General features: G+C 54.8%; 7 protein-coding genes across 7 annotated transcripts; 4 read left to right on the top strand and 3 right to left on the bottom strand.

Moving 5' to 3' along the window:
* Window positions 1-28: 28 nt before the first annotated feature.
* BGZ61DRAFT_361473 (Na+ dependent nucleoside transporter C-terminus-domain-containing protein) lies at window positions 29-2,058 on the bottom strand (the record flags this gene model as incomplete). The annotated part of the gene is made up of 3 exons (XM_046241267.1): window positions 29-316; window positions 385-1,815; window positions 1,858-2,058. The coding sequence occupies 3 exons, from the start codon at window positions 2,056-2,058 to the stop codon at window positions 29-31; spliced, it is 1,920 nt and encodes a 639-aa protein (XP_046099702.1).
* A 1,583-nt stretch (window positions 2,059-3,641) lies between these two features.
* On the top strand, window positions 3,642-4,604 carry BGZ61DRAFT_458869 (uncharacterized protein). The gene has a single exon (XM_046246808.1). It carries the CDS (start codon window positions 3,866-3,868, stop codon window positions 4,205-4,207), a length of 342 nt encoding a protein of 113 aa, XP_046099701.1. The 5' UTR covers window positions 3,642-3,865; the 3' UTR covers window positions 4,208-4,604.
* A 1,623-nt stretch (window positions 4,605-6,227) lies between these two features.
* On the bottom strand, window positions 6,228-15,892 carry BGZ61DRAFT_536698 (uncharacterized protein; the record flags this gene model as incomplete). Its single annotated transcript, XM_046254442.1, has 2 exons — window positions 6,228-9,384; window positions 9,432-15,892. 2 exons carry the CDS (start codon window positions 15,890-15,892, stop codon window positions 6,228-6,230), a joined length of 9,618 nt encoding a protein of 3,205 aa, XP_046099700.1.
* Window positions 15,893-16,680: 788 nt separating this feature from the next.
* Window positions 16,681-18,784, top strand: BGZ61DRAFT_508783 (uncharacterized protein). Its single transcript, XM_046251967.1, has 3 exons — window positions 16,681-17,474; window positions 17,525-17,791; window positions 17,858-18,784. Exons 1-3 carry the CDS (start codon window positions 17,157-17,159, stop codon window positions 18,668-18,670), a joined length of 1,398 nt encoding a protein of 465 aa, XP_046099699.1. The 5' UTR covers window positions 16,681-17,156; the 3' UTR covers window positions 18,671-18,784.
* Window positions 18,785-18,826: 42 nt separating this feature from the next.
* BGZ61DRAFT_591638 (uncharacterized protein) lies at window positions 18,827-19,500 on the top strand (the record flags this gene model as incomplete). The annotated part of the gene is made up of 2 exons (XM_046256694.1): window positions 18,827-18,833; window positions 18,915-19,500. 2 exons carry the CDS (start codon window positions 18,827-18,829, stop codon window positions 19,247-19,249), a joined length of 342 nt encoding a protein of 113 aa, XP_046099698.1. The 3' UTR covers window positions 19,250-19,500.
* A 155-nt stretch (window positions 19,501-19,655) lies between these two features.
* BGZ61DRAFT_103778 (armadillo-type protein) lies at window positions 19,656-22,983 on the bottom strand. The gene is made up of 4 exons (XM_046236860.1): window positions 22,884-22,983; window positions 22,582-22,736; window positions 19,918-22,515; window positions 19,656-19,846 (listed from the first exon to the last, which is right to left on the bottom strand). Exons 2-4 carry the CDS (start codon window positions 22,639-22,641, stop codon window positions 19,820-19,822), a joined length of 2,685 nt encoding a protein of 894 aa, XP_046099697.1. The 5' UTR covers window positions 22,642-22,736; window positions 22,884-22,983; the 3' UTR covers window positions 19,656-19,819.
* Window positions 22,984-24,395: 1,412 nt separating this feature from the next.
* Window positions 24,396-26,789, top strand: BGZ61DRAFT_361493 (GC-rich sequence DNA-binding factor-like protein-domain-containing protein; the record flags this gene model as incomplete). Its single annotated transcript, XM_046241271.1, has 1 exon — window positions 24,396-26,789. One exon carries the CDS (start codon window positions 24,396-24,398, stop codon window positions 26,787-26,789), a length of 2,394 nt encoding a protein of 797 aa, XP_046099696.1.
* Between the last annotated feature and the right edge of the window lie 961 nt (window positions 26,790-27,750).

Genomic DNA, 27,750 nt, shown 5'->3' with positions numbered 1-27,750 from the left:
CATCGTCCACCATTCGTGACAGGCATCACTAAGCAGAGGGGGCGAAAGACGTCAACTGATCCGTGACGACGAGACCGGCAACACTGGCAGAGGTAAGAGTGGCCAAGACGCCAGACGCAAGGGCAGACAAAGCCAGGCTGGAGACATCACCACCACGCGAGGGAGCAAGCTGGCCGAGAATACCGATCTGGATACCCAGAGAACCGATGTTGCCGAAGCCGCAAAGGGCATAGGTGGCAATGAGTCGAGAGCGAGGGGAGAGCGTGGTGTAATCACCCTTGGAATCGGTGAGGGCGGCAAAGGCGTTGTACTCGTTCTGCATTCGGTGTTATCGACGTCACTCTTTACAGCGTTGGGGAACGAAGGGGAGGAAGGAGAACTTACGGTGATAATCTTCTCGGCAATGAGCTTGGCGACCTTGAGGATGTCGCCGTTTTCGCGGGGAACTCCGAGCAAGAAGGCGACAGGGTACAGGATGTAGCCCAGGATGGTCTGCAGGGTCAACTTGGGGCTGTTGATGTCGAGATACCTGCCCCACCAGGTGAGGAGGCCGTTGATGAGACCGACAAAGGCGATGATGCAGAGCAGCGAGGCAATGATGGTTCCGGCAATCTTGATTCCCAGCCAGGCACCGTTGGCAAAAGCGTGCAGAGCGTTCTCAGCCTTGTGCTCGTCGTCATCGGGGATGACGACGCGGCCAGCGGTAAGAGTCTCCTCGGTCTCGGGGTATCGCAGCTTGGAGATGGCCAGGGAGGCGGGGATGGACATGATGCAGGAGGAGACCAGAGCCTCGCGGTTCAGACCAAGACCAATGTAACCGACGAGGACGGAACCGGAAATGGTGGCGAAACCACAGGTCATGATCTGGTGGATCTCGGCCTTGGTCATGTGAGGGACGAAGGGCCGGACCAGCATGGCAGATTCACCCTGGCCGATGAAAGGGGTGGCAGCAGCGACGACAGCTTCGGCACCAGAGACTCCAAGAGCCCAGAAGACGAACATGGCAAACTTGACAATGAACCACTGCAGGAAGTTAAAGTAGTACAGGACCTGGACGATGGAGATGAAGAAGATGATGGCCGGGATGACACCGAAGAAGAACATGCCCTGGTTGGCGGTTTCTGCGTTGGTCAAGAAGGTAACACCGTCTTTGGCGAAGCCCAGGAGGTCGGCGGCGCGGTCGGCAATGAAGCGGAAGATGTCGTATCCGACACCAGTGCGCAGGACGAAGATGCCGATGATGTACTGGGCCAGCATGCCGCCAATAACAGTGCGCCAGTTGATCTTGCTGCGATCCCTGCTAGTGGCCCAGAGGAAAGCGATGAAGACCAACATACCGAAGAGACTGATGGCACGGTTCTCGCGGGTGTTGTCCTCCTTCTCCTCAGAGACGAAAGAACCAATAAGGATGGCACCAATGGTGACGGCAGCGCCGGCGGGAGTTCGCATCTTGGGGGGGATCTTGTCGTAAACGACGACGGCGGAGTGGTGCCAGACCCAGCGAATGGGGTTGGAGACGTGGCGGCTCGAGACGTAGAAGAAGAAGAGGCGCAACATGATGCAGAGCCACACCAGGAAAGGGACGACCCAGTTCCTGTCGTCGTGGTGGAGGACCAGAGAGGCGATCCACCAGCCGGTGAAGAGCATGCCGATGAACAGGTGGATCAAGACGCGGCGGTGACGGTACAGCGGAGCCAGCTTTCCACCACGGGTTTGCGAGCCATGGTCGTCGGTCGTGGAGATGAGGCCGGGCTCCATTTTCTCGTGGTCGCTGTAGTCGGGGGGAGTGTGGGCGGCGTGAGCGCCGTCGGAGAGCTTGAGCTTCTCGTCGTCCTTCAGGTCCTTGGCCGACTCAACGTCGTGCTTGTGGAGATGGCTCTGGGGAGGCACGGCGGTGGGATCGGTGGTGGTTCCGGTGGTGTAGACGGCATCGTCGTGGCCATCGGCATCAACGCGCGGCGAGTGGTTATGATGCTCGTGGCGATGCTGGTTGGCGGGATCGAGAGCGGGATCCGAGTTACGGCGCAGGCCCTCGGGGGTGGTGGTAGTGTCTGCCATGGTGATGATTGACGGTTGAAGTTAAGATGGAGAAGAGGGTTGAATCGGGATGAAGGAAGATCAAGCCAATTGTTCGAGAAAAGGCGGGCACCGTGTTGAAGGCCCAGTCTTTCCTTCTCCGCTGAGATGAAGCTCAGGTCAAACTCAGATCAAGCTCGGAGTGTGAGACTTGCGACTGCGGTCTGCTGGTCTGCGGTCTGCTGGTCTCAGCAACACCAATCGCAACAGGAAGGGACAAGCAAGACAACAACGGTTGCAAGACGGGAAGTCTCAGCTTTTTGACAGCACGAACCCTGAAGGGTGGGAAGGACAGAAGCGCAAGACGACGACGTGTGAGGAAAGATCGTCTGTGGAGAGGGAGGATCCTCAGACCTTTTTAAGTCGCAGAGCGGAGGGTTCAGGGTCGCACGCGCGCGGCGGCGAGACAGACAGCTGCACTGCAACAAAGTCCCCTCAGCTAGGAAATCTCGGTGGGCGCGACCCATTGGGGGACCAGGTGACGATCCTCTGCGAGCAGCTCGCCCCTGTCGTGCAGATAGTCTAGGCGTTGGCCGCTTTGCAGATAGACAGAGAACGAACCGCGGATGGCTGCAGACCACAGCCAAAGGGACAAGGCCGGGAGGGGCAAAAGGGCTTTGCAGGGAGAGCTCCATCAACCCTTGTCGGCCTTTGCATTGCATCCTTGATCCTGGTCCATGGTGTGGGAAACCTTATCAGTCCGGGGGACCCCTCGCGTGTCGTGTCTATCTCGAGGCTCCGGCCCTAGGCTCCATCTCCAAGTTTTCGAGGTTTGCCCACACCCACATGGAGACGAGATGCACACGCCCACCACACGCGACAGGACGAGATGGGATGGGATGGGATGGTACAGAGAAGCCCTCTCGGTCACCCGTTTCGTCGACGAGCTGTCATCGGCCAGTCTGGACCGTCTTGCAGTCCATCTGCACCGCTCCTTCGCCTTCGAGCCCATCCGGAGCTTCGCGTTGGATTAGGATTCGAGTGCCGCGTGGGCAGGGGAGTGCGTGTGTGCAACGGCAAAAGGACACACCCTGATTGGGCCCAGCAACTGATAAGGCAGAGTACGTAGTAAGGCAGGTAGGTGTGCAAAACAAAGGTGCTGGGCCGAGATGGATCGCCAGAAGTGAATCGGGTGAATCAGAAGAGTTTCCCAATGACAAGTTCAGGTCCAGTCCAAGGTGGAACAACCTCCGCTCCGAGCCCCCGAAAGACGAAAGAACGGCCCCTCGCCACCACCCGGCGCCTTCCTCGGCCACACCAAGCACAACCAGCACGGCTCGTTGCCCGTTCTGGAAGGTTGCTGGAAACGTCTGGGCCTGTGCTGGAGCCCCCGCCGCCGCCGCAGCGAATCACGCCCTGGAGCGCCCTCCGGAGGGGACAATCCACAGCGGAGGCTACAGGGGGATAGGGGGGCGTGTGCGAACGAGGGCCCTCTGTATCCGTCCCAACGGGGGTCCCGCAGTGGCCAATGCACGCTACCCGGGGCTAAGCTGGCTGTTCTACTGCGTATTTTGCTCGCTGCACTGTAAGCTGATGCGAGTGTTTGCTCAGTTGCTGCTGTTCTGCCGCGTTTCAGTGGACGGCGGACCGCCTTCAGTGGCTTGACAACCCTGACGATGGCCGAGGACCCTTTGAAAGAGGCGTAATTACAGCGCTCGATTTGGGTGGTCGGTCTGGCACGATAAGAGTCCCCCCCACATCGTATCTATCGCCCGCCCTCACTCCCGTTACCCTTACATCCTTTCATCCACAGCAAAGCGCAGATACACACGGCTCTTCCAGGGTCACGATGGAGTACGATTCCAGCTCATCGGGTCTCGAACGGGAACATGCTCTATTACCGAAAGAAGGACCAATCTCTCAATTCAGCGTGTCCATATGCTCCTGCTCCTCCTTTGCTCCAAAACATCACCACAACACCATAACCCACCTCAATTCATACCCAATCCAACATCTCGCCAACAACCAACCAACAAACACACCTTATCCTGTGCCGTCCATTCCGCCCTCTCGTCTTCATCCCATCACCAACTCCTTCAGCTGCTGCTTCTTTCGGGCACAAACTCCAAACCCCAGTTCCACGATGGTTGCAACCTGCCTAACCATGCCACCGGTGCTCTCCGACAGCTAAAATAATGCCTACTTACTTCCTACAGATTGCACTTCCATCGCCGCCGTCCAGCAAATCCCCGCCTATCAATTGGCCAGCCCGACACGCCCTCTCGCCGCCGGCGCCCTTGGCTGTCATCCATCCCCCATCTCCATCTTACCCCGGGTCTTTCTTTCTCGTCCCTCTTCCCTGTTAGGCGTTAGGGCATCATCCCCCCCGGCCTGTCCGATAGTGAAAATCGTCCTACTGTAGGAACTTTCGAAGGCCGTCCGGCAAGGGACGAAGCGCCCTCCCAAAACGGCCGCCAATTTCATCAACCGCCATCCCATTTGCTGGGCAAACTGGAAGCCAAGACGAGCCAAGACGCGCCCAGAACAGCCACCGCCAGCGACGTGCCGGAAATGTCGCCTCTTCCTGGGAATGTGATCCGCCTTGATCATGTCGAGTTCCCGGAGGTTCGGTAGGCGTCCCATCATCTCCATCATCGCCTATCGTACTCCGTACATCACCACCAGAGCATTGTCCAGAGATACACAGTATGGAGTACACGCAACCACGCGTCTATTCATTCTTCCTTGGCGCTCCGTTTAGAGTCCTGAGCTATCACTTGCTAGTGCCTCGGCATGCGCAATACACATGCCATCGCTAACTCTCAGCTCTTCCTCATTCTCTACCTCTTTTTCTTCTTTTTCTTCTTCTTCTCGTTCTTCCAGTGACACTCCTGGTAAGCCACATCTACCCATCTCAAGCCCTTCCCACCGCCTCAACGCCTCCTCCGCACACTGCCCACGCCACCGATGCAATCGAGTCTCACCCACCAGTAAAAACAAGCGTCTAGCCAAGACCTTTAGTCGTCAAGCCAAGGAATGGCAGGGATATCATGCATGCCACCTTTGCCATGCCACTATCCGCATCGGGTAGGTCAGCAACTGCAGCCTGTAAGGTAGCTAGTTACCACCAACATGGCATGGCATAAGCCTCGCCATCTCGTCTGCTCGCCTCTATAGCCATCTTCCAGGTACAATGCTATACCCCGTCTAATTACCCCGTCTCTTCCCAACCGGATGTTGCCCTCCCTCCCTGTCTTCATCCCCTCCACTATCTTCCTCATCCCACGCTAGACATGGGGTTTGCAGCCGTTGCAGGCGTCTTCGGTGTCCATCCTTGTCCATTCCTTGTCCATCCTGGTCCGAGATCTTGTCATCTGTCATCCTGTGCGATAAGGTCCGCCGCCGCCGCCTATCGTGCTGTCCTTGGTGTATCTACGTGCTGTATCTAGCTGTATCTACCTGCCGTAGTCTATCTCGAGTCTATCCCGTCAAGCTCGTGCTACCGACGAACCACTCCACAAAGTACCACGTAGACTCGGCGCACCATCCCGCCCCCGCCTTGTGCTTGTCCTCGTTTATTACCCTTGTCCCGAAACTACACAGATACGTACAGAGACACGCCCACATCGGCGCTTATCCCACCCCAGTTCTCCATCTTCCGGCCGTCCCAACTCCCAGCTCCCAGCTTCCAGCTCTCCCCCGTCTCGCCTCACCATGTCCCAATCCGGTCCCCAGTTCTCCCCAGAGATTGAGTGAGCCCTGCAGGATAAGCCATATCACACAACCTCCAAGCATGTGAAGACTGTCGTATCTCTGCCACTCTATCTTCAACTCTCTTCGTCGGCCGTTTCCATTCCCTCTCGGCCGGGTCCGATGCCATGCCTGCTCCGGATCGACGTCAGCTCCAGCCCTCCATCCTATTCTGTCCAAGTCACACGCGACACTGCATCTGCTGTCCGCGGGTACTTTCCGCCAGAGTGTCTCCATGCAACCCATTCCATCCCCCGCCAAGTCATGTGCTCCCTCGCAATTCAACTGATTTAGACATTCCACGGCATATCCCCGAACCTCACTTCAAGCAAGGAAACCGCAATTTAGTCCACCAGACACGAATATTCACTAATGAACCCTAACTCCAAACCCCAAGCAAGTAAGTATGTAGACGCTATACTAATTTCTGCAGTTCCCGACATCGCTCCCAAGTCCACACCCTACTCGCCGCTCCTAAACCGCCTGTTGAACTCTTCCACCGCAACCCCAACCATCTTGTACAGGAAACCTCTTTCGCTTCCTTCTCCCACCGGAATGAACGGTCCGTTCGCGCCTCCCCTGAGCGAGAGGCTCACTCCCGTCCGCTCCTTAGCAATCGTTTGTATGTCCTTCAGAGGCACGTCCCACTCGCTCGTCAGTCGCCGCGACCGGATAAGTAGGATCCGCGCATATGTCACCATCACCACCATATCCTCCTTGGGCAGCTCCAAGTGGCCAATGTACTGTTCGTCAAAGTACTTGCCATTGTCCACCTGCTTGAGCCAGTACTGCCCGAGAGCCTCCCGCCCGTTGTACGGCTTAACAATACCGTCAAGCGGGATAAATCGCGGGAATCGTGTGCGATCCAGCTCCTGTCCGTCAAACACAGTCGTCGTGTTACGGATGCCCTCGCTCACGTTGCTTGCCATATCGAGAACTCCCACCGCCGGCTTGGTAACCACACCAAGGACTCCCTTGCCCACACCCTTGAAGAAACCCAGCGCGCCCTCCTGCTCGGCACCCTCTAGTGGCTTCCGCGCCAGTCCACCCACGCCCGATGCAACGCTGGTAAGCAGGCTGTTGGCGCCAGCCGCTACCCCGTACAGGGCGTGCTTCGGCCGGTTCCGTGCCCTTGTAATGCGCCGCCGGTCCTGGAATTGCTTGTCTAGCGATGCAGCTGCAAGACCCTTGCTAAGGCTGCCCGTAAACTTGGAGAAGCTGTCACTGAACCCGAAAACCGTCTTCTTGGCAAATGAAGCTGCACCCTTGGCGATGCCCAAGCCAAACTCCTCAGGCTTATCAGAAAGAATCAGCCCTTGATATGGCTCGTAGAAGATGTCGGTCACACCCGACGAGATGTTGTTGAAAAGACCGACGGGGTTTCCGAGGAAATCGGCGGATCCAAGAATCTTGTGGATCTGGTACATGACCTCCTGGCTATAGTGATTTGAGAAGTTCTGGATCAAGACTGCCGTCGACACGCGGACGTTGTCCAGGATGAGGGCATTGAACCGGATCGGCGCGTCATTGACATTGCCAATTGCCATGGTCATGACGTTGAGGAAGAACATGATGGGGTTGCGCGATGAAGTCTTATCCTCAGCGTTAATCCGTTCTGTCCGCATAAAGCTGAGATCGATCTGCATCGGCTGAATGTTGAGTACCTCAAAGTACATGTCCTGTCCGGCTTGCAGTTGCTTCGGCTCCGGAATGCCGAGGTCTTCGTCACACAGCCTACCCTCGTCATCCACGAGGGTCCAGCTGGCACCGGGGACATTCGAAAAGTCGAGTAAAGCAAAGACAAAGTCCTCATCAAGGTCGACGGTCATCTGCTGCAACAAAATCGTCGCGTATTTGACGTACAACACTCCGTAGGAGTCATCCTTGACTCGGCTGACCATGAAGTGCAAGGAGGGATGAGCCTCAACCTCCTGTGCCTTCTTCGGCACCACGCTTGGATACAGGATCATCGGGAAGATGCCACCGTACAGCTGGTTGTCAATCTGAATCCACTTGATTGACATGGACACAGTCTGGATCAGCGGGGAGTCACTGAATCGCAGGTGGACGTCTCTGAATGTAAGATACGCAAGTTCCTTCATCTGAGCATTGATAAGGGATATACCAATGCCCGACAGCTTGAGTTGAGCCTTGAAGGTTTCGCCAGTGTCTTGATCCTTGACCTCGAAGGCAGATGCCTCGGTCCCGGTACTGGTTCTTGAGAGTGTCTTGGGCTTGTACTTGCTCTTGCTTGCCCGGAAGTTGCTCAAAACCAACGTCTGCGTCGGTCCGTCGGCAGCGACGTTGATGTCGATAATCTTTTGCTGACCAGCGGAGCTTGCAAGTTTCATGGGGATTTGGTTGCCAATCTCAGCCAGCTTAACATGCCGCTCCTTTCCGTTAGCCGCGATGATGATCTCGCGGAACTTGGCCGCAGGGAAATCCCACGCGTACGGCATGATGCTCCGGGGCGGAAGACGATATCGCACAGGTCTCCAACCACTGCGGTCTTCAACCCCATCTTCGTCTACATTCGGGTTCGCCTGGCAGAAGGTGAACTCAATGTCACTCTCGTTGCGCATCGAGAAGGGCCAGTTCTTCGTCTCCATGCTGAAATTCAGGAAGATTGTCGAATCCTCCATGAGAATCTCGACTCTTGCCAGGCGCTGTCGCTGACCAGCCTTGGCAATCTTGACGTGGGTTGTCCCAATATCAGCAATGTTGAAAGGTGATGTCCATTGATTGTTGACTCCAGGGTAGCAGAGACACAGTTGCTTGACACGCGACTTTTGCAAGAAGTGCAGGGGCTGCAAAGAACCCTGGCCCAGAGTCAAGAAGCCAGACGAGCTCGACTCACGGATGAGAATCTCTTCGCCAAGCTTGTTCTGCAACACGAAGCGAGGTGCCAGGGTGACAACCTTGGTCATCTTGTACTTGCCCTCTCCAGACTTGACAGTGATGCCCACATGGATCTCCTTGTTTTTGTTGGAAGAGGGCAATACGACCTCGGACGTGCTGCCGATGGCATCGAAACTCTGAGGCTTGCTCCATTCTGAGTCTGCAACCTTCAACAGCGCTCGGTTGCGGTGGTCATCATTGCTGTACGAGAACATGAATGGCAGCGCCTTGGGGCGGTCTTGATCAGACGTGTCCATGAGGGGAAACTGCCCAGCTGCTGGCTTGGCTTGCTGCAGGAACCCCTTCGCCCGGACCCTTAGATCCACGCCAGTTTTGTTGAGCACGACATACGGGCTGTAAACCGTCACCTTAAACGCACCGCCACTGTGGGGGATCTTGAAGTAGTGCAGGTGAAGATTCAGCGGTAGCCCTTGATCATCCTTGACAATGATCTTGCTCTCCTTGCGGAAGTCTTCGTTGTTTCCGGGGTTGATGATGGCAAAGTCGCTTGGCTTGAACACAGTATCCTGCATGTCAACGCTCAGGAGTAGCAGGTGTGACAACTGCACGACGTGGACAGGGCTGACGCCACCCTTTCGCAAGAAGTTGGTCCAGTCCTTCTTGGTGTTCTTGTCGTAGATTCGGTACTTGAAGTCGTACGGCAAGAGATTCTCCAGAGTAACCGGCGCAGAAAGCTTGACTCGCATGTATGGGTATTGCCTAGCATCGTTAGTACATGATATCCAATCTTAGGTAGGCAGTCTTACTTTGTCAACGGGTTCGACTTGTCATAGCTGGCATGAACCTGGAAGTAGAAGGGGTCTCCGTTATCCGCCTTGCAAACAACTTGCTTGGTTTGTCTCTTGAGCAAGTCTCCCCACCAGAGCTGCTCTCCGCTCCACTGGTATCCGAACCCGCCATCCGGTCGGACAAGGACTCTTTTCTCGTAAACGGCGCCGACGGGGGCTGGGCGAGAGTCTCCAGGGGCAATCTTCTCGATCTTGAGAAGGTGGCCTTCCTTGACATCATATATACCAAGCTCCACCGGGATCTGCGTCGCGTTCTCAACCAGCAGCGGAGATCTGAACGTGACATACTTAACGTTGTCGGTTCCAAGCTCAACTTCGACACAAAGTCGATGCAGGACATTTTCCATCTTTGGGCGCAGGCCATACAGGAACTCGCCCTCGCGATTCAAGCGGACATTCTTCACAGGGTCAAAGCCACTGCCGTCGAGCTGGATGCTGACATATGTCTGGTTGGACTCGGTGAGGAGATTTTCTCGCATCTTCTCCCAGTGTTCGAAGCTCCATGGGCCCTCTTTGCCGTCCTCCAGACTGAGAGTAATCGGTTCGTCGCTAGTTGGGCTCTTGGAGTGAATGACGATATCGAATCCGGTGTAGTTTCTGATGCGATAAGGCGCCTCAACACCACGTGGCTTGTCCAAGACATCCTGCTCCGTCGTCAAGAAATTGAACGACTTGGACGCCAAGGCGATAGTCGCTGTGGTGATGGTCACGTTAAACGTCTTCTTGGACACAACATCGAACGACAGCAATCCAGATATAGGTGCCTTGGCCACGCCAAAGCCCACCTGCCACGGCTCAAGTAGAGGCTCCCAGCTCGACTTGGAGAAGTTGTACACATTTGAGTAGAGCTCGATGGAAGTCTCTGCCTTGAGGTTCGAAGACCAGTTCTCAGCAGCGGCAGTAAAATTCTTGATTCCAATGTCAAGGATGGGAAGTTCGTGTAAATCGCCGATCAAGACAACGCGGATTCCCTCCACCGTCGCTGACAACTGTTCATGCATGGGCACCGCAACTTCTTGGCTTTTCTGCGTGGATGATGTTTCGATGGCTGGTTGACTCGCTCTTGTCTTCGTCGCTATAGTAGAGCCTCCTTTGCCACTGGCAGAGCGCTGCTTCAAGCCAGCGTTGCGAACTTCTCTCGCCTTCTGCTCGGTCGGAGTCTCTTTCACCTTTGGCTCGCTGCCAGATAGCTCACTTGCCTTGCTAATAATCTGAAGGGCAAGCAAGATGTCGCGCAACGAAAGCCGCAAAATGAGAGGCTCGACCTCGAGATGAATGCTTGTGTCGGTTGGCTTTGAGTTATCCATGCTCAATTGAATCGAAAAGTCATCGATAATTCTGAGCCGAGATGTTTCGAACTTGTCCATCCGGCATAAGAACATGCCAACTTCCGATACCTGGAAGGTCAAGGCATGTTGCTTGGAAAGGAGCATCTGGCGAATTCCCAGCACGATCGCTTCAGAGCTTGAGCTCAGCGGGTTGGCGATGAGAATGACTTGGGCATCGACGAGATTGACTCGGAACGCAATGTTCATCACTGGCTGAGCCGGTGCGTCTGATTCGTCTGCCACATCTGTGCTTTGTCGCCCTGATGTCTGTGATCGTGCCTTGCGTGACTCATGTCCAGTGAAAGTGACCTGCATAGAGTCTGTGTCTGATTCTTCCGGGGTTTCAAGAATGCTTTCGCTATCCATGGGACTAGACTCGTCAACAGTCAATCCCTCCAATGCAAAACGCTGGATGGCGAAGAGATAATCCAGCGCAAAAATGACACGCGGGCTGTCTACCGTAGCCATGGCGATGACATTTCTTTCATCCCCTCCTGACATGGTCACGCTTGCCATCAGCTGCTGCACATCCTTGTTCATGGACGACATGATGCGGCGGTACTTGTTCGTCTCGCTTGGGCGGCTATCGTAAATGGTAAACGACCGGATGAGTAGTTCCGCCTCGAGGGAGCCATCGGAAAGCATCCGTGTCTTGACCTTGGTGTCGTCAAGGGAGAAGCGTGACAAGCTCGACTGAGCCAAGTCGCCGACTGGCGCATCTAGCTCGGCCATGACCAATTCCAAACCGATGGTATTAACGCGGAATACAAGATCCAACTTTGTCCAAGTCTGGCCAAGCGACCCAAGCTCCGGGCCCAGATCAACCAGCGTTTGGTCGCTGTTGGCGTTTTTGTCGTCAGATATCGTCCGAGCACGCTTCAGCGTACCCTCGTCGACAGCTTTGGCGGCCTCCTCATCACCATCGCCTCCCTCGCCAGCAAACGCGGCTGGAACCGACTTGGAAATCTCCATCAGGAACCTCAGTTGGTATTGCGTGAGTCGGAGGTTAATGTCTGACATGGTTCCCTCGATTTCCGTATCGGGTCTCTTGGCACCATTCTTGTGCTCGGCATAAGTGATCTTGAACCCGAGGTCGACATGGTCGATCATTTCCAATTCCTCAGACTTATCATCAGGGTAGTGGAAGTCCGAGGTCAGTCTGATGTTGCGAATTCCAGCCGAAATCTTCATTGCAATCTCAGAGTCCTCACTATCGTCGAGCGGCGTGAACTTGTTCTGCGCATAAATCTCACCCAGATAGGCTGTGATCAGGTCACGTTTCGGACGGCCGGGGGTGACGAGACGGGGGAACACGACGATAGGGGTGTTGACCACAACGTCAAACTGGAAACGACTGGGACTCTGCTGCATCTGGTTTGCCTGGTTCATCGCAGCTTGTCGTGCCGCATTGTACAGAGCCTGCATCTTGCCAAACTTGACCAAGAAATCAATGATCTTCCGGAACGGCTCTTCCACGAAGTTGATCTTGACGGAACCAGCCCGGAGAAAGATGGAACTGTCATACCCTGGATATGTCTTTGGGTTGGTGGAGTCAAAGGTCTCGTACCGGAAATCGGCCAGATCATCGCCTTGGATTGTAACCAGCTGGCGGAGGTTCGAATCCTCAGACACACCTTGGTTTACATCGTCGACAAGAGACAGGTCGCCCAGTCTAGCTGAGACGCGCATAGTCCCTCCGCGGAGGAAGATGCCGGCATCAGCCTTATTAAAAGACAAGGTGGCGAGTCGAATGCCGTCATTGTTCAGGATCAGTCGGATACTCTTGAGGTCGACCTTGACCCGGATAGCCCCTGCATTGGCGTTTTGTTGCGCTGGCGAAGGTGCATCCACCACCTCAGCGTCCTTTGAATCAATCGCGGGGCTATCCAAGAGCGCCTGGGAGTTTTGATGCTCGTCTCCACCAGTGAACGTGACGAGAATGAAATCCAAGAGCGTCAATAGAGTCTTTCTAGTGACGATGAGGTTGATTGTAGATATGGCGGCCGTGACATTTGTCTCCACGCCCTCATAAACTGGCATGAACTCGGGTGAGAGGGGGTTGACCTTGATGAATTTGACAAGAACGAGGCTACGGCCCTCCTTCAGATCCTCGCTGTCGCCTGACGAAACGATGGCCTTGAACTCATCCGGGGGATTGTCAACAAAGTCATCAACAGTCAAGGAGCCCAGAGACACCTCAGCCGCCATGTCGAAAGGTCGGGTATAGAACTCCAGGTCAAACCGCTCCGCAACCAGTTCCACGAGAAGCGCGTCAGGCTTCTTCCTATCGGGGTCGCTTCGATAAAGCGAACCCTTCAGGGTGTCAACCTTGAACTTGAACTCGAAACTGCGCTGCTTGATCCGAAGTTGTTCGGCATCAGCGCCATCAGTTGCGTCTTCGAAATTATCGTCATCCTCATCCATGTCGTCAAGCAAGACAGCAGTTGAAGCCTGCATCATAAAAGGGAAGGGGGTTGACAGACGCCTATCGCGACCTAGTTTTCGAGCTGATCGTGTTGATACGTCACTAAGAACGCGAGGACGTGATGGTTCTTCTAACTCTTGCGATAGCTCTGGCACAGGGGGTTCATCTCCTCCAAATTTCGGTATCGCCACGTCAATGATCCTCATCAGGTTCTTGTACTTGGAGTCAGAGACAGTAGCATGGAGCATGGGCAAGTGTCCCGACACCTTGAGCTTCGTCAGGTTTGGAGCCTTCGGCAAGATGGACGTCTCAACCACAAAATCGACGTTGATTTGCTCCACAATATGGAGGAGTGCGTCATCGTCTTTGTCAATGAGTTGCGCCTTGGTTTCATCGATCGACGGGCCGATGAGGACTTGAGTCGACGTCAGCTTGACAATGAATTTGTCGTACATGACCGACTCCAGTCGTTTCAGGTCTTCGTCGCTGTACAACTGCCGTTGCTTCGACTGTATTTCTTTCATTGTGGCTTGATCAACCAGTTGGCTGTTGACGTGGATATGACCAGCATCGACAATCAAGCATGTCGAGTTCAGTGTGGTGATGCTAACGGGCACGATGATGAGGGGCGCCTGAAGATCAAGCTCGGCATTGATCGTCTTGTGTTCCTCCAATGCAAACTCGAGACCCGCCCGAGTCTGTTCCCGGAAGCCTTCTACCGTGGCACCGGCAGTCTCCATCAAGGCACTGATAGACTCCATGTGCCGCTCAGGGGGCCTAAAGAAGTCGGCAATGCCGACAACGAAGTTGGGGTTCCAGATGACCTCGAGGGGCTTCATGGTACTAGTGATGGCGATGTCACCCTCACGCTCAATGGGGTTCTGCTCGACTTCGAATTGGAAGAATGGGTCATCCTCAGTCTTCTCCAACTCGGCCAAAGAGAGTCTCTTGCGCTTGTTAATGTCGGGAGAATCCTTGACACGGACAATCTCGGGGTACACGCTATCGGGGGTGGTGCCATCGTTGACGCGTAGGCCTCCCAGGCTGACGTTGGCAAGGAAAGAGTCCTTCCTCTGCAGCGCCTTGGCCTTGAAGACATCAAAGTGCAAGCTGAGGAGGTCAATGTTGTTACCATGGGGTCCCTTCTTGAGTGTGAAGCTACCGGTGGCCAAAGATGTCTCGACACACATCTTGACAGCTTCACGTGGGAGATCCACTTCCTCAGCGATGGCGTTCTTCTCATCCCAGTCAATAACATCGTAGAGCTCCTTGCGCTGCTCCTCTGTGATTTGTGTGTTTTCACCATTCTCTTCAATCGTCTCCTGGGGTTTCGAGCCCCACATCCAGGCGATCCAGCCTTGTTGTTCTTGTTGCTGAGGTTGCTTCTTCAAAGCCTCGGCATTTTCCTTCTTCAGTTGGCTTCGAGCCAACGATCTCCAGAATCGCAGGTCCTCGTAGCCAAGCTTCCGCTCGAGGCGCTGCATGTCTGCATCCTCGTCTGTTGTAAACTGCTGCTGCTGTTTTCTCTTTTTGAAAAGCTCAATGTATCGCCTGCGGTCATCACGTCGTTCGCGGAAGTAGTCCCAGGACCATCTCCGGTTCTTTTCGTGAATCTTGGAGAGGACAGCATTGCCCGCAAACCGGAACCAGGCGCCGGGATCCTCCGTGGGTGAGACTCCCTTGGGTTGAAGTTTCTTGTATTCTTGATGACGGATGAAGTAATGGAAGAGATCCACCATCATCAACGCGTCTCTGTACTGATCGTCATCCAAGACGAGACCAATCTCCTCAAACAAAAGGTTCGCCTTGAATTTCGGTACGCGAATATCGCCTGACTTGTCGAGCTCTATCTTAGCCTGGCCACTGACAGGCTTCAGGATGAACTGATGGGTCGAGCTCGCCTCGGCACCGTTTGTCATCATCTCCCTGAACTTGTTGACCAGCTCATCGTGGGGTAACATTTCGTGATTGGGACTAGCCGCCTCTCGGCCAGTGCCAAGCAACGACGCATCTGTGTTCCAGTACACTGCAAGCGCGCCGAGGGTGGCCAGCTTGTGCGTTACTGAGGTTGAGTCCTGGATGAATGTAGGAGCCCACTGTCCGTCGGTGCTGATAGCACTGAACTCTTCGAGAGTCATGCCGAGGGAGAATGGGTGGCCGGGAGCGGAAATGGAATCTTCGTATCGGATGTGGATGTTCTTGACCTCGACCTGCAGGTTGTCGACAATCTTTGTGACCAAGCTCTGGGTAAAGCTCTGGTTCTTCTGCTGCTCCTCCTGGCTCATGCCTTCTTGGTTCTTTTCCTTGAGCAGCTCGGCGCTGTCCAGCTTTTCCATCTTGAGACGTTGCTTCCGTCTCTCTTCCTCCTCTTCGTCATATTCAGCCTCCTCCTTCGGGCTAGCCAGCAGGAAGACATCCTCGATGAAGACCTTGACGGGGGCGCCACGCAGGTTGGACCAGGGAATGATGAGGGTCAACTGGCCCAGGTGGCCCTCCATGACATTAATGGGGAGCTTGAGCTGGTCGAGGGCCTCGCGGCGCAGCTCGAGGTTGCGGAGCTTCACATCGCCCGACCAGATGCCGACTTTGAGCTGGGTTGGGTCAAAGTTCTGGACGTACATGCCCAGGAAGCGGTTGAGCAGCCCCGCAACGAGGCCTTCCAACATGTTGGCGGTGGGGGAGCCGTAACCCGGGCGAGGGGAGCGAAGGCTGTGTGTATGAAGAGATCTCTATCGGGACCTCATCTGTCGCTTCGAATGCGTGTCGTGGGCGCGGGTGCCATCCGGGAGCGCTTGTCTCGCTGCCTGGCCGCGAATCGTGCGAGAGCGTCGAGGTGCTCGTAGAGGGGTCGGAAGGTCTGGGACGGGCTCGGGAACGCAATGCGGTTCGTCAACAGGTACGTGAGGCGCTGGGCGGGAAGTGTCGAGCGGTGTGCAAACGTAGGATGCTCGGAACGGATTCAAATGATATCGTCAAGCTTCTCGCGGCCTAAACAAGTCTTGACACAGCAGTAGTGCATGCCTGTTGAAGTTGCAGATCCAGGTTGTGCGCATCAGCAAAAGTGGGAAGAAGCAGCCCAACCTGGCAAGGTGTGCCATTGTATGACGCTGATGCCCCAGGCCTAGCCTAGGCAGAGGAAGGCTCCGAGCGCGGTACCTCGGATCACATAGTGGAGGGCGTGGCCGCCGAGGTACCTCTCGATGACGCCCTACCGGAGCCAGTTAGCGGGCTCCCTCACTGGCCTTTGCTAGTTGGTCGATCACTGCTGAGGTCCCGAGTCCCGATGACGGGGGGGCTGTTGGGCTGGAGCTCGGAGCAATATTATGGCGGGGCATTTATTAGGCGCTCTCCTGAGGGGTGCAGCGAGTGCAGCGGGTGCAGCTCCGTTTCAGGCCTATTAAAGTGGTGCCCAGGAGCTATGACGCCCCATCCATCGAAACATCGCAATCATCTACTTAATTGTGAGATATGGAACTGCTTCTCAAGCTGGGCCTTGCGTACGGCAATGGGCACACATATGCCTGGTTGGGTCTTCAGCTCCGTCCTCTCTCGGACAAACAAAAGCCACTCACTACCTTGGCGACAAGCCATCCTCTCGCTTGCCTCAAGCCCAGAATTCCAAACACGAGATGGCTCGTGTAGCAACATGACGTCACGACATCGTCTGAAGCTCGATCATCGCAACCACATTTAGCCAAGCCATAACGATGATGTCGTCGTTACAGCCACATGCGCGAATGAAATGACAGAAGTCAATTGAACGGTCCGAAACCGGATTTGCCCATTGCCATTGTTTTGTTACGAGTCCTTAAGCATCCCATTCGCAAATGGGATCTTCCCTCCTGCACTGTAGCAGATCTTGACTCCTGTCTGAACCACCAGAACAAAATATCTAGCTGTCTTGAGACGACCCTCGTCACCAGATTCGACATGCTCAGTACCTCTCGATCCCTGCTCAGACTCACCTCGCGAGCGTCCTCGACCGCTCCTGTGGGCCGCGTCTTCGTCCGACTCTCCCCCGCGAGCTTCCCTCAAACGTACCGTGCATCATTGTTTTCCAGTAAATCGACCAACAATCCCCCAAATCAATCCATCGATCGTGAACATGAGAAAAAGGTCGCCCAGGAGACCCTCAAGTCCGACCCAAGTGCTGTCACCACAGAAAGCTCAGTCCGGCATGTGATAGAAGAGTCGCAGGCTCCTACAGACAACGACCATGATATGGCTGCCGAGCTTAAGCATGACATTGTGAGTTTGAGGAGTAAATATGTGCAATATGCACAGCTGACTAGGAACAGGACGCCGTCAAAGACACCTTCAGCTTTTCGAGCGTGCCTCGTGAATCCCGCATTCTTGGCCTCGCCGGGACACTACCCTACATGGGCACGTCGCTCTCGACTCTCTTCTTGTCATGGGATCTAAACAAACATTCGCCAACCGGTAATTCCCTGTACGACGCCGTGTTCGTAGATCACGAGACAGCGAAACACCTCTTGACCATCATCGAGCCAATCCAACTGGGATACGGAGCAGTCCTCATTTCCTTCCTCGGCGCCATTCACTGGGTGAGCAGTTTCCATCCAAGTCAAATACAATATATGAATTAGTTTAATTGAGTGGTATGGCTGTAGGGCTTGGAATATGCTGAGAAGCAGCCCCTCCTCGAGCGCACTCGCTTTCGCTATGGCGTCGGTCTGGCTGCCTCGATTGTGGCCTGGCCAACACTCCTCATGCCAGTCGAGTACGCCCTCACGGCCCAGTTCGCGACCTTTGTCGCCCTGTACTTTGTCGATTCCCGTGCCACCACACGGGGCTGGGCTCCTCACTGGTACGGCACCTACCGCTTCCTCCTGACGGCCATGGTCGGCCTCGCCATCTTCATCTCCCTAGTCGGCCGCACCAAGATTAGCCAGGGTCAGACGTTGACCTCCCACGGTCTGGAGGAGCGCTTCGGCGCATCGGGCATTGCCGATCACGACACCGACTGGGCCAAGCTGGAGAAGGAGGAAATGGAACGAGTCAAGAAGGAGAAAGAAGAGGCCGAAAAGAAAGCGAAGAAGGAGGAACAGGAGAGAAAGCAAAATGAGATGAAGGCCGAGAAGGGTGCCAAGGGGCCCGAGCAAGAGAAGTCCGAAGACGTGGAATCCAAGGACAAGAAATCCGAAGAGAAGGAGTCCGAAAACGACGACGGGGTTGGAGCGGATCAAGCCAAAAATAGTCAAGACAAGAAAGACAAGGCCGAGACCAAAAAGGGGTCCAAAGACGACGAAGAGACGAAGGGTGATGATGGTGATGATCAGGAAGACGCATCTTCAAAGAAAAACAAATCTGCCAAGGGGTCTCAGTACGAAGAAAAGACGAAGGGTGAAGATGAGTCTTCAAAGAAAGACAAATCCACAAAGAAGAAGAAGAGCAAGGCCACGGAACAGGAAGATGAGAGCTAGGTTGCAGGCACTCGGCGCATTTGAATTATTTCCTTAGCAAGCCCACAACTGGAATGTCATTTATCCGCGATGAAGTTCATAGCCGAAACCACGCTGCAAGACGGAATTCCCTGAATTACAGGTCTCACATGTTCCCCATCAGCAATAAACGGACCCATGAGCTGTAGGATTGGATTACTATACCCGGCAAGGATCGCAGAATGGCCGCTTTCGACAACGAAACGACCTCTAACATGCCAAGCAGGGCATAAAGTTCAACAAGGGCAAACTACAAACTGGGAATATAACTCTCTTGACGAGGACACAACCCATCTACAAATAATTCTCCCTCCTTCACCATCACAAACCATGGCCGACTTCAAGTTAACCCGACCACACGTCCTAAAGGCCTTCGAGCCGCTGCAAGAAACCGACGACATCGCCCGGCGCAACTCCTTCTTCTCGGACTCCATGGTCCCCGACGTGAAGTGGACCATCACCGGCCAAGCGCACTCGCTCGTCGGCACTCGCAACAGCATCCAAGAACACAGCAACATGTCCTTCGACAAGATCGATAAGCGCCTCGAGGGCCCCATCTAGTTCGTCGTGACAAAGGTCATCGTGGATGGGGAGAGGGCCGACGACGGGTGGTGGACGTCGGTCGAGCTCAGGGGGGAAGCCACGCGGCGGACGGGGATGGACTACAACAACGAGAATGTCTGGTTGACGCGATTCAACGACCAAGGCAAGATTGTTGAGGTCAGAAGCTACTTTGACACTTTGCTGGAGGAAATGGTATTGGCCGAACCGGCGGACGGGGAGTAAGACGACAGAATTGAACATCACTCAGGAACATGGGACGCAATAAAATATTTGTCATCAAATTCATGCATTAAACTAGGTATCTCTGACCCTTTTGCGAGCGCGGTATCATAGAACCTCAAATAGCCATGAGCCAAGTCATAATTCTATGTGTCCTCCCCCACTGAAGCAAGTATGGTGGTATGAGCTCAACGCCGTGAAAATGCACCCAGAACTAGGACCGGACCCTAGATACGCCGTCTCGTTGCAACCAAGTAGCCGACAAACAATAGTCACACAACACGCGTCCAGACGCACAAAATCCCACCAGGTGCCTCGCTATGATTGAGAATCATCGCCTCCTCCTCCTCAAGGTCGAGCGTATGCTTGCTTAGCCTTTTGAAATGTCAGTCATGCCATCCGTAACGAATTTCAGTCGTCACTTTATCAAACGAGATTTCACGTACCTTCATCTGTTCAATTCGGGCCTTCAGCTGGCTCGTCACCTCTGCCGCTCTCCTCCAACTCTCCACCCCGTTGCCTGCTGGCTGTGGCAACGACGACATGGGCCGTTGCGACATCCCCGAGCTGTGGTCGTCATCCCGGTGAGATACTGCGCTCCTAAAGCCTCTAGCAGGAGAGCCACGCCCTGAGGATGGATTACTGCCAGCGTATCTCATCTCAGGGCTCAGTTTGCTTCGGGGGTTCATCATCTCTCCGTTCTCCTTTTCTTCTGACATGGAGCTCGTGATGCTCATTCGGTGGCGATTAGCCGAAGAAGAGCTGTGGTCTCGGTAGACGTCATCGTGAGTTGGTGATGTGATACCTTGGGAGGACCCGTCAGTATCAGCGAGGATATGAGTACCAGATGTTATCTTACGAGGACTGCCCATGCCACTCGGGGACGTACCCAACCCTTCGGCTCGGCTCAGCGCCTTCTTAAGTCGCTCCAGCTCTCGCCTCAGTCGGTCGTTTACCTGCTCGGTAGCCTCCGCGTCACTTCGGGCGCGAACAAGTTGTGTTTCCTTGGCCTTGATGCTTAATACATCCCTGGTGTGATCCTCGATTAATCCGGCATTCTGATTCTTGAGCTCCTGGACCTCTGACATGAACTTGCTGCGCTCCTGTCTCATTTCATCAACCTGGCGGGTCAGTCGGTCATTAGCAGCACGGAGCTCTTCTAGCTCAGCTCGCTCCACAGCAGTCAATCCGCTTGACGGCGGCGGTGAAGCAGGAGGCATTTGAGCTGGGGCAGCCGCAGGTTTCGCAAGTGACCGCCCGGCCAGCCCACGGGAGAGGCCGAGGCGTGGCTGTGGAGGTGCTGGCTCGTCGTCTGAAGGCATGACAGGAGCTCCAGGGGCCCGACGGGGAGAAGCGGCGCCGCCGGGGCCACCTAGGGTTCGCTTCTGGGGACCCTTCAGTCCACTAAGACCCGGTTTCGGCATTCCAATCCTAGCAGGACCAGGTCGAGATGATGGCTGAGGGGAGAGGGGTTCGGCAGGGGGAGGGGCGGCTGCCGGAGCTTTCTTGGCCCCGACCTTCTTCCCACCCATCACCTTCTTGGGCGGAGGGGCTGCCTTTGGTGGGGGAGGCTTCGGCTTGGGCTTCTCCTTGGCCTTGACCTCGGCAATCTCAAAGAACTCCTTGACCTTGTTCTTTCGAATATCGTCGAGACCCTCAAGCTGAGGTGTCATGCCTCGTTCACCAATGATCTTCATGATGGTACCGAGGATTTCGGCACCACCATCTCGAAGCGCGGGGCTCGACTCGGACAAAAGCTTCTTGCCAGCTTCGCAGAGGGTGACAATTTCGGGCTTGCTGGGCACATCTCGTGTCGTTCGCAGGCATCGAATCAAAAACTTCATAGTCCCCTCCTTGACTTGGGGGTTCTTGTTGACCAGGTACGTGGTGATGTCCTCAAGACACTCGGTGAGGTCGGTCGACAGAAAAACAGCATCAAGGGCAGCACCGAGAGCATCAGAAACAGTTACCTTCTTTTCCTTCAGACGATCCATGATGGGTTGCATAACAGTAGTCCTGTACTTGGCGTAGCCTTTCCGTAGGCCCAATGCCAAAGCCTGGATACACAGCGCGGCCTGGGTAACGACGGCTACGTTGGCATCCTTCATACACTTGGCCAATCCTCGGTTGACTTCGTTGAAATCGCTGTCCTTGATTCGGGGAATGCTGAGGGCCTGGTGGAGGCCATCGACCGCCTCCTTGCGGTCCTTCCACTTTGACGATGCCAGCATATCGCTAAAGTTAGGAGGGATCTTCTTGCTGATATCTTGGGGCTCGGCGAGATCAAAAGCATCCACCTCCTCAACCTCCTCGGGTTCGTCATCACCCTCCATTTCATCTTCTCCCCCAGCCGGGGCATTGGCAATAGCCTCTTGCTGCGACCGGAGTAGTCGCTCCTGTTTTGGGGGTGCCTCAGCTTTGACCTTTTCGAACTGGGCCTCCAAGTCGGTCTGCTGCGTGGGTTTCAGTTCGCCCCAGAACATGGGCTTCATGGCCTCCCGCAGCCATCGGTACAGTTCCACAGCCAGGGCTGTTGCTTCGGCTCGGATGTTCTTGTCGGCGGCACCGAAAGCCTTTGGCAGGGCCTTGAGAACCGGCTTGGGGTCGACGATCTTGCAGCCGTAGTTGTGGAAAATCTGGGTGAGGGCATGTAGTGTCGCTGCCACATTCTTGGGGACTTTGTTGGCCAATCCAGGTAGAATATCCTCGATGACAGGAGCGGAGACGTCGAGTTCGATATAGAGGAGCAGGACCTCAACAGCACCCTGCTTGGTAGCGGCTCTGGTGGAGGAGAGACACTTTTCGACCATGGGCGTAATGGTGTGATTCCGTGTCCTTAGGCAGTGATCTCGTCCACCGAATTTTAGGAAGGCGCCCAATGCAATGATGGCCTCCTGTTGGGCGGCGACGTTGGAGTCGGTGACGGCAGCCTTCCATAGGCCGGTGTCATTGAGAAACGGTCGGAAGCACTGGTCGTCCTCGGAGGCTGACACGGAGAACTGCTTGGCGGCATCTTCGTAGGCTGCTTTTCTGACCTTCCAGACCTGGAAATTCAAGTGTTAGCTCGGGTTGGGGGGTTAAGGAGTGGACAGCGTGGGCGGACAACGTACCTTGTGGCCGAAGCGGTCAGCTATCGGCAAAGAGCTGAAGTCTTCTTCTTGCTCCGCCATGATCGCGGTGCAGGCGTAGGGAGGGTCGAATGTCGAGTTCGAGAGCGGGGATCGTTCGTTACGAGAACGTTTCTTGAATGGGTTGGGAAGTTGGGCTATACGGGCAATCAGCTTCTGCAGCGGACGACGGCGTTTCCGGGACTCCATGATGATCGCGCGGCAACGCCAACGAGAGGAACAGGGTGTAACCAAACAGACGGAGTCCGGTGGGCGAGGCTTGAGGAGGGGATCACAATACATACCGAGAAGATGAATGCGCCGGCGAAGGTATCGGTATCGGCGACAAAGAAAGTCGGGCGGTCGCGTGAAGTGAAAGCGGCAGCAGGAAGCAGGAAACAAAGGAAGTGCGTCGTTCCTTCTGCAAGCAAGCAAGCAAATGCAAGGCGCCTAGGCAGCGATAGGTTGTGAGGGAAGGAGAGACGGAGTCGAGGCGCGCTGCGGGTGTCGCTGGGAATCCTTGTTGTCGGGTCGGGACCAGGTACGACGACGAGTTCGGTCTTCGTTTGGTTGTGGTGGAGGGGAAAGTCAACAAGCGCTGTCAGCTGATGCGCAGGGGTCGGTGAGGGGCGTGGACTGTGTGGATTGTAGTGTAAACTGGAGATTCTAGGGACCTGAGGAACAATTTACTTAGTGCCTCGAGCAAAATGGTAGGCGTAGGGTAGGTGGAATGAGTACTGGGTAGGATATTCAAAATATTCATGGTATTGAGTTGGCGCAAGACGCATTACAAGGGATGACCGTTCTCTAATACGGAAAATAAAATATAAAATACATGCTGTTCGCTTCCATCACATTCACCTCGACAACTGTCCCGTCATTCGCGGACTCTAGGTGTGTTGTTCTGAAGCGTGACTTCGCATGGTTGTTGACGCCCAATCCTCGCTCAGGTTGCATTTCATTGCCCCAGAAACAGGGACCAAGCCACCCGCTCTCACCACCATGTTCCATGCATAAACAAAGCAAAGGAGCACGTGGAGGGCCGCCAGCATCCCGCTGCGACAAGAATACTCCAAAGAAAAATAACCATCCAAGGACATGAAGTAGTGTTCACATATTCATTTTCTCGTTGCATCATTTCGGCAAGGCTGACTCGTTGTGAGGCGATGGCTGGATACTCTGGGGCTCCGTGTCCCTGGTACAAACCCTCTTGGTTGGACTCTTAAGCACGTAGCATGACGTCGAGGTTGGCGCTGCAGCCGGGTTCTTGGCGGGGCTACTTGCATTCCTTACGACCGTAGCACGGGTTCTATCCGCAATCCTTTCCACGAAGAACATGTTTCATCCTGATTTGGCTTTGACGTGGTCCATCGGAAGAGGCACCGCGATTCCAGGGTAGTGGATCCTCCCTGTCTCCCTCCGTTCGACGGCGTTTGACAGACGTCAACCCCAACTGCTTGCGCAGGATTCTACACTAGGTACGTACGTGATGGGACACCACCCAACCAGGCAGCTGCAGCGTATTTGTGGATTGATGATGCACATAATCTTGAAGGCAGTTTAAGCCCGGGGATGAGGAAAGGGGACACGCGAGAGTGACATATGCCACACACTGTGCTGTGACTGCCGTCGGTCACGTGCAGATAAGATAGGGTAGATCTGAAATTCCAAAACATCGTCATGCCTGCGCGACTGCCTTCTGCAGCCTGTCACTACCAGCGTCCATGCGACAACCTCACAGAGCGACGATACGCGTGCGCTTTTGCACAGACATCCACTTCGTCAAATGATTTGTCCTGAATAAGCGATCCGACATCATGAACGGCTCGTCACGACCCTCCTTTGACCCCTCGCGCCTCACTAAGGCCTCGGTCGCCGACTACTCCTCATCAGCATCCGAATCCGAGGACGACTACCTCGCCCCGGGACTCGATGCCGACAATGATTTCGGCGATGCCAATCCTCGAAAGCGACGTCGGTTAGGAGGCAACAGCAAGGAAAAGGCTGCGCTGGGCATCTTTGGGTCCGACAGTGAGGATGATGGGCCAGCAAGGAAGTGGAAGAGAAAGACACTCAGGAGTAAAGGAATGAGCTTTGTCGCCACAGGCGCGGGAGATCGAGACGACAGCGACACTGGAGGAAGGGACCAAGCCGATGACGACTCCGAAGACGCTAGGCCTATGATCGGGAACAACACTCAGGATCAGGACGAGGAAGACGACGACGACGACGACGACGACAGAGGGGTTGGGCTTGGGTTTGGCGGCGCATCCCGTATGATGGGGAAGTTTGGGAACTCACAAGACACTCCACAAGAGGCTAGCGGAGGTTCACCGTCCTACCCGACATTTCGGACCAAGTTTAATGGGAAGAATCCCTTGGGGATGGGATTTGTCCCATCCTCTTCCCGCCAACCCGTTTTGAACGACCCAGGAAACAATGGCAGTCCGACGCCGAGAAACAAACCACAACCTAGCGCCTTTGGAGCCAAGGGGAAGGTTAACGCCAAATCCTTCGGTGCTCGAATGATGGCAAAGATGGGCTACCAAGAGGGCAAAGGTCTGGGCAAGGAGGGCCAGGGCCGAAACATCATCATCGAGGCCAACTTGCGGCCACAGGGTGTTGGATTGGGCGCTGTCAAAGAGAAGTCGGAACAAGAGCGAAAGGAAGAAAAACGACAGGCTCAGATGCGCGGGGAGGTCGTTGTAGACTCTGACGAAGAAGAAAAGAAGAGAAGACGGAAGAAGGCTAAAGCTAAGACGCTTGGAAGCGCCTTTGATAGCGCCGCCAGCACCCCGAGACGCCAAAAGACCAAGTACCTCACGGCCGAGGAGCTCAAGGCTACGGCGCCTGGTCTCCACATTCCTGACGCTTTCGCCCCAATCCTCGATATGACTGGACCCGGAAGCAAGATGCTGACTTCAACGAGCGGTATTATGACACCAACAACCGGAACAGCTACTCCGGAGTCGACAGAAGTTATTGAAGCAAGAAAGTTGGTTAAGCGGGCCCAAGCAGATCTCCTTGCCTTTTCCGATGAGTGGAAGAGCTTAGAGGAACGAAAGACGTGGATCGACTTGGAGTTGAAGGAAAAAGAGCAGGAGATGGACGACCTGGGCTCCGATCTCGGGAGACTCCAAGTTTTCTCGGATCTTGTGACTGGCGAAGTTGCGACTGCCGACTGGGAGCAACTTATTCTCTGTCTCCAGAAAGCCCTTGAGCTTGGAGTGGCCCAAGCTGAGGTTGCCGACATTGCGGTTGCAGCGGTTCACCCATTTCTGCGAGATGCAGACTGGAATATTCTCAAAGAGCCAACCCGATTCGCCTCGGACCTGACAGGTCTTTCCCGTCTATTGATGCCATCGGATGGTAACCAAAAGTCGCTCGGAAAGTGGCATTCTTCTGAAATCAACAATAATGATGTTTACAGAAGCCACCATAAAGCCACCACTGCTTTCGAGAGCATGATGTACAAGAACTGGCTGCCCAAGGCGCTTGCGGCAGTCCGTGCTTGGGACGTCCTCGAACCGACACCTATGCTTAGCATTCTGGAAGCTTGGGATGAGTTGCTCCCGCCCTTTGTTCGGGCCCAGTTTATCGACAACATCACCCGGAAGCTAGAGACTGCTGTGTCAGACTGGAATCCCAGAAAGAGGCGTCAGAGCCATCATTTACCTCATATTTGGCTATTCCCTTGGCTTCAGCATCTTCCGTCATACCACTTAGACCCTCGGGGAACTGGACTCGTCGCTGATGTCAGAAGAAAGTTCCGGCAACTGATTGACTCGTGGGAGTTCGAGCGAGGACTTTTGCCCGGGCTGACACAGTGGGAAAGTGTGCTCGGAGATCAATGGCGGCCTCTCGTTATGTCACATGTGCTCCCGTCTATGGGCAAGTACATGCGCACCAACTTCCGTGTCGATCCCGCCGATCAGGAGCCTTACCTGCCAGTGCTGACAGGAGTCCTCACGTGGATACCGATACTCAGGACCAGGAATGTAGCCGAAGTCCTCGTACAGCACATGTTCCCTATGTGGCACGAGAAGCTGGAACAATGGCTAGCGCTTGACGACGCCGACCTGAGTGAGGTGGCGGAGTGGTACGGTTGGTGGAGAGGCGTCCTGCCACCAGACGTTGCCGAAGCGCGAGGCGTCAGGGGCGAATTTGACAAGGGTCTCCGCGTCATGGTGAATGCGGTAGCAGGAACATGAACGGATGGCTGCCTCTTGTTTTCCACCATTGGTGTGGATGAGAGACTTTAGCCGGCGTTGATCTACTAGTCATGACCCAGGTTGTCGGGAGAGGGGACATACAGACGGAGAGAGACGGATGAAACGGCCATCGTTGGGTATTGACTTCGTTGAAGGCGAGTTTGCCATTCTTGATGACCACTTTTCGATATCACGGCCGAGGACAATAGTGGCAGGGTTCTTGTCAACGCCGAATGTCTCAGTGTTATTGAAATTGACTCTTTTTCAGCTTCGGAGTCCCGTCTTTATCAGACAAATATCGTTATTCCAAGGCAACGCGCTGGGTCCGATACGTTCGAACATCGGTGTGGTGTCACAAATCAATACAATAGGTTCAAACAGTTCCATTCATGTCCAATCTAAGGTTTCCAAGGTGAGTTTGACTGAGAGTTGATCCACGGCCATGTGCATGGTTTCTCGAATTGGCATGTGGAGTTGGTTGAGAGTTGGAGGTCGGTTTCCAAGTTGGGAAGTGGACTAACCCATTCAGACGTGACCCACGATGCTACAGGGTCCACATTCCTGGGTGCAGCAACACAGGCAACACAGTCCCGACTTTCTGGAACCATTCTGGTGTGTCTCTGAGGTCAGTGGCGATGACGCCCGGCATTCGGAGCCATGTTGCAGTGTGTTTCAATTGTTCGGATAAGTGGAACAAGGCGCTAAGTGTTCCTGACGGCGGTGCCGGGCGCCGTGTGTGGCATCCAGCTTTCAGACCGGCGCCCGCTGCTATTCAGCAAGTGTTCCTGGAGGCGGCGTAACGCAACCAGAAAAACAGCCACCTGACTGAGTAGCATGGAAGTGTCCGTGTCGCTAGAAGCATTCGTCACGTCTCGAGACTGGCGCAAAGGTTGTTTGGGGTTGCTCAAGCCCAATGTGGCATACCAGGCCGTCGGGAGCCCGAGTTAGACAGATCGACGGC

This window comes from Ilyonectria robusta (genome assembly GCF_021365365.1).
Source record: "Ilyonectria robusta strain PMI_751 chromosome Unknown BGZ61scaffold_21, whole genome shotgun sequence".
Taxonomy (NCBI): Eukaryota; Fungi; Ascomycota; class Sordariomycetes; order Hypocreales; family Nectriaceae; genus Ilyonectria; species Ilyonectria robusta.
The sequence above is the reverse complement of the archived record's forward strand: the minus strand, read 5'-3'. Positions and strand labels throughout refer to the sequence as shown.

What these genes read in the sequence shown, in the direction of transcription:
- BGZ61DRAFT_458869 (XM_046246808.1), top strand. Translation starts at nt 3,866, where the DNA reads ATGGAGTACGATTCCAGCTCATCGGGTCTCGAACGGGAACATGCTCTA.
- BGZ61DRAFT_103778 (XM_046236860.1), bottom strand. Translation starts at nt 22,641, where the DNA reads ATGGCGGAGCAAGAAGAAGACTTCAGCTCTTTGCCGATAGCTGACCGC. An exon ending in CTGACCGCTTCGGCCACAAG is followed by an intron (nt 22,516 to 22,581) that starts GTACGTTGTCCG and finishes TTGAATTTCCAG; the next exon opens with GTCTGGAAGGTCAGAAAAGC. An exon ending in CCCGAATTGAACAGATGAAG is followed by an intron (nt 19,847 to 19,917) that starts GTACGTGAAATC and finishes ACATTTCAAAAG; the next exon opens with GCTAAGCAAGCATACGCTCG.
- BGZ61DRAFT_508783 (XM_046251967.1), top strand. Translation starts at nt 17,157, where the DNA reads ATGCTCAGTACCTCTCGATCCCTGCTCAGACTCACCTCGCGAGCGTCC. An exon ending in CCGAGCTTAAGCATGACATT is followed by an intron (nt 17,475 to 17,524) that starts GTGAGTTTGAGG and finishes GACTAGGAACAG; the next exon opens with GACGCCGTCAAAGACACCTT. An exon ending in TCCTCGGCGCCATTCACTGG is followed by an intron (nt 17,792 to 17,857) that starts GTGAGCAGTTTC and finishes GTATGGCTGTAG; the next exon opens with GGCTTGGAATATGCTGAGAA.